General features: G+C 39.2%; 1 protein-coding gene across 3 annotated transcripts in view; it reads right to left on the minus strand.

Annotated features, from left to right (window-relative positions):
- Nucleotides 1-11,038, minus strand: part of CDC42BPA (CDC42 binding protein kinase alpha (DMPK-like)) — a 628,044-nt gene that overhangs the window by 344,426 nt on the left and 272,580 nt on the right. For all 3 annotated transcript variants that reach the window (XM_006871264.1, XM_006871263.1, XM_006871265.1), the window contains one exon: nt 2,200-2,293. In XM_006871264.1, the coding sequence (XP_006871326.1) occupies nt 2,200-2,293 (94 nt within the window). The remainder of the gene's footprint in view (nt 1-2,199; nt 2,294-11,038) is intronic.

The raw sequence follows: 11,038 nt of genomic DNA on the forward strand, positions 1-11,038 counted from the left end.
CGAAACTACCAGCCGCTCCGCGGGAGAAAGATGAGGCTTTCTACTCCCGTAAAGATTTACACCCTCGGAAACCCTGTACAGGGTCGCTATGGGTCGGCTCCGACTCGAAGGCACTTAACAACAACAACAACAACAATGTTCTATTAGTTCATTGGAGTAATTGATTCCAAGTCTTTTCAATTCTTACCACTTTTTTTTTCTTCTGTACATGGAGAGACCATTAGCTGTATCTTAGACACCGCTCATGAACTTTCAAGATCCCACACCCTACTCACCCAAGTAGGTTGTAGAACATTCTTTGTGGACTCTGTTATGCTAATTTACCATGGTGTCCCCTGAAACTATGGTCCGCGGCCCCAGGCTCATCAACTCTCAATGGCTATTCTGAACATTTTTTTTCCCTCTATACCATGTGTCATTTTTTATCAATATAATATTATATTGTTGTTGTTGTTAAGTGCAGTTGAGTCAGTTCCAACCCACAGCAACTCTGTATAGGGTTTCTGAGGAGCAGCTAGTGAACTTGAACTGCCAATCTTGCAGTTCAAATGACTTTGCAGTCCAGCACATTAACTCACAGTGCCACATCAAGACTCCTATAGACTTTGAGTCCTCTCTCTATACAGTATTCTTCCCTACAATGCCAAACCTTGCAGATTCCAGCTGCCTCACCTGATTAAAATTCGGATCTCTTCCTCCTCATTTATTATAAGGCTGATACAGTGTGCTCTAACTTTAGTTTTCTGTACCACAATGAAGAAGTTGTTCCAATCCTGGGCAATTGTGAGACATAATTCAAGAATGGGTTTTGCTCAGAAATCAGTTTTTTGCTATTATCTACTGCCTGAAACAGCTGTCTCAATAATATATACAGTTTTATAGTTTTTATAATGGGAGGGATAATTTTATAGCAATTACTCCTCTATCACAGCCAGAAGCAAAAGTACCATAATTCTTTTTAAAGATGTTCAGTCATTAGGATGAATTTTCAGAAGTGAAATTACTGGTCCTAAGTAGTCTGACATTTTTATTGCTTTTGAAAAGTATTATACTAAATTGATCTCCAAAAATGTTTCTGCTAATTAAACTGACAAATGTCTTTGACCTCTGCCATACAGCCAGGAAACTGAAATATAAAACACACACAAACAAAAACAATGCACAGAGATACCAAAGAGTTAAATTTGTGCTTATAAACTTGAGTGAGTGAGGAAAACAACTAAGAAGTCTAGGACTAGCAGAAGTTGATTGAATAAATGGAAAAATGAAACTGAACCAATCTAGAGGACTTACTGGAACAAAAGGCGGGATGGGGGTGGGGGCAATGCATTTGTTTATAGCTGCCTCTTAGAACAATTGGATAATTGGGAAGGAACGAAAAAAGTGAGGGAGGAGAAGCATTTTCATTTGCCATGTTTAATCTATTTTCTTTACCACTCTTGTTAAGTGCTGTTGAGCTGTTTTTGACTCAATGACCTGGTATAGGGTTTCCAAGGAACAGATGGTGGGTTTGAACCAACAACCTTGTGGTTCGCAGTGCAATGCTGATCCTATAGCACCTCTACAAACCCCCAAAATAGTTCAAGTATAGAGCATGGTGGCTCCATACAATAAATACTGGACTGCAACCACGAGGTTCGAGGTTTGAGTCCACCAGTTGCTCTGGGACAAAGATTAGACTTTAAGTTCCCAAAAGATGTAAAGCCTCAGACACCCTACGCAGGGTAGCTATGTGTCAGAATAGACTTGAAGGCATCTAACAACAACACAACATCATAAATTGATAATAGCTAAAGAAGAAGGTTTCATTAAGAGGCATTTTGTAACAATCTTAAGAAAACAGCATGGCTTTTTTGGCAAGCCCTATTACGAATGTTGTTGTTGATAAGTGCCACTGAGTCAGTTCTGACTCATAGCGGCCCTGTATAGGGTTTCTGAGGTTGAAATTCTTTGCAGGAACAGAAAGTTTCATTTTTCTCATGTGGAGCAGCCAATGGGCTTAAACATATCTTATAGAGCCACTGTGCTCCACTATTATGAAAAAGTATGTTTAACTTCCTTCGTAGAATGTAGTAAAGCAGACAGATAAATGGATGGATGATGGATAATAAAAGTAGGTGGTTTCAGAAATAGACAAAAAGACAAAGTATCAAAGGAAATGTCTGTGGATACAAGAAGTTAAGATTTTCCTTTATTTACCGTTCCATCTTCCATCAGCTTTAGACAAGAACCAAAGTCTGCTAACCGAATATGTCCATTCATGTCCATCAATATATTGTCAGGTTTAATGTCCCTGTGAAAAAGAAATACAATAAATTTTAGTTAAAATAAACAAACATAGTAAGTTACTTGTTAAGATAACCTTTTTGAATAAAAATCCTGGTTTGTTTTAAAACTACTGCTGTAAGATATTGATTTGATGTGGGTTCATATTAAAAGTTTCTTAGCACAATGATCAGTATTATCCTGAACCTAAGAAGTACTATAGTAATAGCCATTCAGGTCAAAATAATCTTACCATATCCCTTTAAATTTACAGTTTCAATGTTAACTACAGTGGTTTGATGCTGGAGGATAAGCACTGGACTATTAACCTCAAGGTAGGTGGTTCAAACCCACCAGCTACTTCTTGGAAACTCTATACCAGGGCTTTTTTATGAGTCAGAACTTATTCTACAGTACTTAACAACAATATGATAATAGGCCTATGTTGTGCATACATAGAAGAGTCATAATTATCTGATACCCAGACAAAAACAATCACTACCATCACTCTTCTGTCAATGTGTCATACTGTGGTGACTTGTATGTTGCTGTGGTATTGGACGTTATACCACTGGTATAAAATACCAGCAAGGTATACCCATGATGGATATGTTTCAGCTGAGCTTCCAGATAAAGACAGATTAGGAAGGAGGAAGGCAGACTACTTATGAATGTTTAGCCAGTGAAAACTTTACGAATAGCAGTAGAAAACTGTCGGATAACAACAGAATAATGAATATTGACACACGATGAATAACATAATAATACTGTCAGATATAGTGTTAGAAAATGAACCTCTCATGTTAGAACCCATTCAAGTTGACTGCAATGACATGAATGGAGTAAATAAAGCTTTCGGAATCTTATTTTGCACATGGAAAACACCTTAAAATGAAGACAAACAGCTGTTAATATCCATTAATAATTGGAAAATGGCATGTATAAAGTATGAATCTAGGAAAGTCGGAAGTTGTCAGAAATAAAATGGAATGCTTAAAGATCAATATCCTAGGCATTAGTAAACTGAAATGGACTGGTGTTGGCTGTTTTGAATCTGACAATCACATGGTGTACTATACTGGGAATGACAAATTGAAAAGGAATGGAATTACATTCACCATCAAAAAGAACAGTTCAAGATATATATAATGCTGTCTGTGATAGGATAAAGTCCATATACCTAGAAGGAAGACCAGTTAATAACACTGTTTATTCAATTTTACCCACCAAACATAAAAGTCAGTGATGAGGAAACTGAAGAATTCTACCAACTTCTTCAGAGTCCTGGTGTGTCACTGTGAGTTAATGCACTGGACTGCAAAATCATTTTAAACCACGAAGTCAGTGGTTCAAACTCACCAGCCACTCCTTGGAAGGTTTGCTATGGGTTGGAACCGACACTAAGGCACTAAACAACAACCAACTTTCTTCAGTCTGAAATTGTTCAAACATGCAATAAAGATATACTGATAATTACTAGTGATTGGAATGCAAAGGTCAGAAACAAAGAAAAAGGATCAATAGTTGGAAAATATAGTGCTAGTGATACAAATGATACTGGAGGTCACAAGATAGAATTTTATAAAACCAACAATTTGTTCATTACAAATACCTTTTTTATATAACATAAAAGGTAACTATGCACATGGACATCACCAGATGGCATAAACAGAATTCAAATTGACTATATCTATGGGAAGAGACAGAGAAAAAGCTCATCTCATCAACCAAAACACGGCCAGGGGCAGACTGTGGAATAGACCATCAACTGCTAATATACAAGTTCAGGCTGAAGCTGAAGAAAACGAAAACAAATCCACAAGAGGCATTTTGACATTGAACATATCCCACCTGAATTTATAGTTTATCTCAAGAACAGATTTGATACATCAGATACTAGTGATCAAGGACCAGAAGAGTTATGGTATGACATCATGAACATCATATAGGAAGAAAGCAAAAGGTCATTAAGAAGACAAGAAAGAAAAAGACCAAAATGGATGTTAGAAGAGACTGAAACTTACTCTCCAGCATAGAGATGCTAAAGTAAATGGAAAAAATGAGGAAGTAAAAGAGATGAACTGAAAACTTCAAAGGGCAGCTTGAGAAGACAAAATCAAGTCTTATAATGAAATGTCCAAAACCCTGGAATTAGAAAACCAAAAGGGAAGAACACACTCAGTATTCTCAACCTGAAAGAACTGAAGATAATTTTCAAGATGCAACTTGAAATATTGAAGGATTCTTTGGGCAAAATACTGAATGATGCAGAAAGCATAAAAAAAAAAAAAAAAAGATGGAAGGAATACACAGAGCCTTGTACCAAAAAGAAACAGATGATGTTCAAAGAATTCAAGAGACAGCATATGATCAAGAATCAGTGGTAGTGAAGGAAGAAGTCTAAGATGCAACAAAGGCATTGGCCAAGAACAAGGCTCTGGGAATTGATGGGATATAAACTGAAATCTTTCAACAAACTGATGCACTCACTGATTTATGCAAAAAAATTGGCGGACAGCTACTAGAACAATTGATTGGAAGAGATCCACATTTGTGCCCATGACAAAGACAGGTGATCAAATGGAATGCGGAATCATTAGACAATATAATTAATGCAAGCGAGTTTTTGCTAAAGATAATTTAAAAATTGTCGCAACAGTACATTGAAAGGGAACTGCCATTGAGCTGGATTCATCAGAAGAGGATGTGGAATGAGGGATATCATTGCTGACATCAGATGGATCTTGACTAAAAGCAGAGAATAACAAAAAGATGTTTACCTGAGCTTTCTTCTGTGTGGATCATGACATGATATGGACAACATTGCAGATAATGAATACTTCAGAAAACTTAACTGTGCTTATGAGAAACCTGGACATAGACCAAGAAGCAGTTGTGTAAACAGAACAGGGGGACATTGACTAGTTAAAAATTAGGAAAAGGTGTTCCCAATGTTGTGTTCTTTCACCATACTTATTCAATCTGAGCAAATAATCTGAGAAGCTGGATTTTATGAAGAAGAATGTGGCATCAGGATTGAAGGAAGACTCATGGTAAAACCTGCGATATGCAGATGATACAACCTTGCTTGCTGAAAGCAAGAACCATTTTATGTCCTTGCTTTATCTTACTGATAAAGATCAAAGACCACAACCTTCAGTATGGGCTGCACCTCAATAAAAAGAAAATTAAAATCCTCACCACTAGACCAATAGATAATATCATGATAAACAGAGCAAAGATTGAAGTTGTCAGACTTCACTTTGCTTGGTATTCACCATCAAACACTCATGGAAGCATCAGTTAAGAAATCTAGCAACATATTGCATTAGGCAAATCTGCTGTACAAGACCTCTTTAAAGTGTTCAAGAGCAAAGGTGTCAGTTTGAGGACTAAGGTGTGTCTGACCCAAGCCATAGTATTTTCAATAACCTCATCTGCATGTGGAAGTTAGACAGTAAATAAAGAGAAGAATTTATTAATTTGAATTATGATACTGAAAGAGAATATCAAAAGTACCATGGATCACCAAGAAAACAAACCAATCTGTGTTGGAAGACGTATAGCCAGAATGCTCCTCTAATGCCAGGATGGAGATTTCTTCTCTCACATTTCAGACATACTAACAGGAGGGACCAGTCCCTGGAGAAGGACATCAATCTAGGTAAAGTGTGTGTGTGTTGGGGGTGGGGTGGGTGGGTATCAATAAAAAAAGAGGAAGACTCTTTCTGGATTGGCACAGTGGCAATGATTCTGAGGATGGCACAGGACCAGGCAATGTTTTACTCTTTTGTGCATAAGGTCAATATGAGTCAGAACCGACTTGATGGCACCTAACAACAACAATCTCTTAAAATTGGACAGAGAAAAAGATATATTTCCAGAACCTTGAACACAACTGCAGATCAGCAAATTCTGTTTCACTGTAGGATAAGCACTGGGCTACTAACTTCAAGTTTAATGGTTCAAACCCACCAATCATTCCTTAGAAATCCTACACAAGGTCACTATGAGTAGGAAACAACTCTATGGCACTTAACAACAACAACATTTCATAACTACACAAAGGAAATTGCTTCAGAAAGCAATTTTAGAACACAACCATACCAATTGCCTAATAAATGATGTTGTTGGTGGTGGTTGTGTGTGGTTCAGTCAATTTTGACTCATAGGAACTCTATATATGGGTTCAGAGGTTGTAAAGTCTTTATGAGAACAGAAAGCCTCATATTTCTCCTATGGAGCGATTGGTAGATTTTAATTACTGATCCTGCAAACTGCCTGCAATTCACTATGCTACTAGGACTCCTTAGTAAATGATATATATTATACAAGGTTTCATTATTTGTAGATGTTAAGTATGATAAAATGATGGCTTCTAAGCTAAAAAATCTAGACAATAACATTTGAAAAACGAGAGTATGGTAAACCAGGAGTCCCTGGGTAGTGCAAACACCCTTAGCTGCTAACTCAAAGGTTGGAGGTTCAAGTCCACTCAGTGGCTTCTCATAAGAAAGGAATGGTAATTTCTGAAAAAACAGCCACTGAAAACCCTAGTGAACAGTGATATATGTGGAACTGTCAAGAGTCTGAACGAACTCAACAGAAACTGTTTTTTATTTTAATGTAAACTTTGGCAAAAATAATACAAAAAATTATTTGTATATACGATTCTCAGAAACCTAGCAGTATAGAGCTTCCCAATCACATTCTAAAGAGTGTTGTTAAGTACTGTGGAGTTGGTTCCGACTCACAGTGACACTGTACAGGGTTTCCGAGGCTGTAAATCTTTAAGGAAGCAGAAAGCCTCATCTTTCTTCCACAGAACAGCTGGTAGTTTTGAACTGCACATGGATTCGTAACCACCACACTACCAGAGCTCCTTTCTAAACAGTGCAGTTCTGAATAATAAAGAGATTGATGCTACTGTTCTTAGGTGCCATCAAGTTGGTTTTGACTGACAACAACCCTGTGTAATAGGGTTTCCAAGGCTCTAAATATTTATGGGAGCAGAAAGTCTCATTTTTTTCAGAGCAGCTGATGGGTTTGAACTGAGGACCTTGTGGTTAGCAGTCCAGTGCTTATCCTACAGCACCACCAGTGTTCAACTAAAAGATTGTTGTGGTTGTTAGGTGCCATCGAGTCGGTACCAACTCATAGCGACCTTATGAACAGGAGAACAAAACACTGCCCGATCCTGAACCAACCTCACTACTGTTGCCACACTTGAGTCCATTGATGCTGCCACTTGGCCAATCCATCTCGTTGGAGGGGGGGTGTCTTCCTATTTTCTCTGACCCTCCACCTTACCAAACATGATGTCCTTCTCCAGTGACTGGTCCCTCTGACAATATGTCTGAAGTATGAGAGACAAAGCTTGGCTATCTTGGCCTCCAAGGAGCCCTCTGGCTGCACTTCTTCCAACACAGATCTGTTGGTTCTTTTGACAACCGATGGCACTTTAAATATTGTCCTCCAACACCATAACTCAAATGCATCAATTCTTCTACGGTCTTCCTTATTCACTGTCCAGCTTTTGAATGCATATGAGGTTACCGAAAATACCATGGCTTGGGTCAGACGCACCTTAGTCCTCAAGCTTGACATCTTTGCTCTTCAACATTTTAAAAAGGTTTTGTGCACATCTGCCTAATGCAATAAAAGATTAGGCTATCTCAATGTATTATTCTACATCTTGTTGTTGTTGTTAAGTGCCACTAGGTTGGTTCCGACCCACAGCAACCCTGTATAGGGTTTCTGTGGAGTGGGTAGTGATCTTGAACCACTGCCTATGAGATTCAAACTGACTTTGCAGTTCAGTGCATTAACCCACAGAGGAAGAAAAATAATTTTCTCTGAACACTATATATGTAAAAGAACTTTAATGCCATGTGGTTATTGGAGTATGGCAAAGTCACTTTAAAGTGAATGATGCTTCTTAAAGTCTCTGCGCCTTGGTTTCCCTATCTGTGATATGGTGATAAAATTAGCACTCAATTGATTATTGAAGTAAATGCTGCAAGTGTGTTACAGAGCACAGGCTCATTACAGTCTGTGGGCCAAATCTAGCCCACTGTCTGGTTTTGTAAATAATGTTTTATTGGAACACAGCCACAACCACATATTTAAGTGTTGTGGCGCTGTAGGTTAATGCGCCAGACTGCTAAGCCATTTGAACTGCAAGGTCAGTGGTTCAAGCTCACCAGCTGCTCCTCGGAAACCCTATACAGGATGGGTTGGCACTGACTAGACGGCACTTAATGACAACAACGACATCTGCTTAGGAAAATTAAGCCCCTGGCAATAGCAACTACTTTGTTTTTACATTTGCTTTTACACTACAACTGCACAGCTGAGTAGATGAAAAGGAGATCACATGGAATGCAAAGCCTAAAATAGAATTTACTGTCTTTTGTAGGAGCCACGGTGGCACAGTGGGCTAACTACTAGATTCCTAATCACTAGATTAGTGGTTCGAACCCACCAGCTGCTCAGTGGGAGAAAGATGAGACTGTCTGTGCTCATAAAGGCCTTGGAAGCCCTATGAAACAGTTCTACTCTGTTCTATAAGGTGACTATGAGAATGAGAATCAACTAAAAGGCAATGGGTTATTAGTCTGTTACAGACAAAAAATTGCCAGTTGCTATTGTAGATTATAAATATTGGCTTAACATAACGAGTAAAACAGTCTGAAAACAACTCTGTAGGAAATTGGCTTCGCAGTCCTAAACATTTTAATATATCCTGAATTGTCAGACTAGCAATATTAAGAAAAGATTTTCTGTTGTTTAGAAACATAAAAAAAGAACATTTTAATGCTAGAAGGAACCTAATAAATTACCTTGTTGTTAAGTGTCATTGGGTCAGTTCCAACTCAAAGCAACCCTGTATACGTTTTCCAAGGAGTGGTTGGTGAGTTTGAACCACCAACCTTGTGGTTTAAACCAATCTTGTGGTCCTGTGCATTAACCCTAGAGCCCATTTGCTGATGAAGAAAAAATATATTTTATTCTTTCTTTAAAGAAAAAAAAAAAAAAAAAAAGACTGCGATCTGGGGGGCTTGGTGGCAGCTAGGGTGAAGGTGTAGTGAAGGCCGCCATCAGCAATAACTCAGAATTCCAGGCAAAAAAGAGGCAAGACAGAGCTCCAAAACTCGGACCCACAGAGATAGGAATAGTTTAAAGGTTTGAAGGCTTATAGCCTGTGGAATTTGGAGCTGAGGCAGGAAATCGTGTACTTCTGAATCTGCTAGACAGGCACGGCGGCCTGAGCCCACATCCTGGGCAAGTCCAAGCGGCGGGATGAAATAGGAGCCGCAGAGACACAACGGAAACATGCAGCGGGAACCTTGGGAAAAAAAAAAAAAAGGAGCACAGTATACTCTGCCGATTTTGTGTGGTTCTGATTTTATTTTTTTCTTTGGTTTCGGGCAATAGGTGCGCTCACGGTTTGCCCACCTACATTCGGGTGAATAGAGGTAGGGGCTTAGCCGAGTGGCCACGACCCACCCTCACCGCTGGCAGTTTCCTCTGCCAGGAACTCACACACACAGCCCAAGCTGAGACGCGGATTTGGTTGGTCTTTTAGCACTGGGTTGAGAGGGGTCCTGGCGTAGCGCTGTGGGTTAAGGTGCAGCACCGCAAATTCTTTTGAACTGCAAGGTTGGTGGTTCAAGCTCACCAGCCGCTCATTGGAAACCCTATACGGGAGACGCGGACGTGCTTACTATTTGGTTGGCTTTTTCTCACTAGTTTGAGAGGTGTCCCGGCGTAGCACGGTGGGTTAAGGTGCCACTGTAAAGCCTTTTGAATTGCAAGGTCGGTGGTTCAAGCTCACCAGCCGCTCCTCGGAAACCCTATACGGGAGACGCGGATGTGTGTACTATTTGGTCAGCTTTTTCTCACTGGTTTGAGAGGCATCCCAGCATAGCGCTGTGGGTTAAGGTGCCACTGCAAAGCCTTTTGAACTGCAGGGTCGGTGGTTCGGGCTCACCAGGCACTCCTCAGAGACCCTATACAGGGTCGCTACGGGTCAGAATTGACTCGATAGCACCTACCAGTAGGGAGAGGAAGGCAGAGGTGACTGAAAGATAGTTAGGACATTAAAGAAATGCTTATATTAAGCTACAGATTTTTTTTTTCTTTTTTCTTTCGTCTCTTCTTTTTCTTCTCTGCCCCATTCTCCCTTTTTTTGTGATTAAAGACTGCTACATTTAGTCTTGTTTTCGCTGGTGCTGCATCATTTTCTTCTGGATACATACATACATATATATATACATATATATATAATTTTTTTTAATTAATTTTTTATTCTTTCCATTTATCCTCTTTCTCACATTTTGTTTTTGCTTCTGATTCTGATTTTGTTTTTGTTTTTTTTTTTACCCAACAGTACTTGTTTGGCTGCTACACAGCCTCCCTTCTACTTTTGGACGACTCTTTGTCTCCCTATATTACACGAGAAGAGTCAGCAACCACTGCCAAAAAGCCAAGCTGCAATCACACCTTATAAAATACCAAAACCCAGACAAGAACCAATACCAGCTGCCATATTCCAGGGAAACAGGCAACACCTGTGAAAGTTACTCTGAGTTAAGCAATAAGAAGAGTGAAAAGGGAAGACTACACCCTGATCACATCTTCCTGGAAGCAATCAGAAAGCATAAAAAAGTACCAAAATACATACTCATTTAAGTATTAGGGCCACAGATAAACATTAAACATGTCCAAGAAGCAAAAGCAGATGACCATATCAGCACATGTCCAGAAAAAA

The sequence above is a fragment of the Chrysochloris asiatica genome, unplaced genomic scaffold, assembly GCF_000296735.1.
Source record: "Chrysochloris asiatica unplaced genomic scaffold, ChrAsi1.0 scaffold00165, whole genome shotgun sequence".
Lineage (NCBI taxonomy): Eukaryota > Metazoa > Chordata > Mammalia > Afrosoricida > Chrysochloridae > Chrysochloris > Chrysochloris asiatica.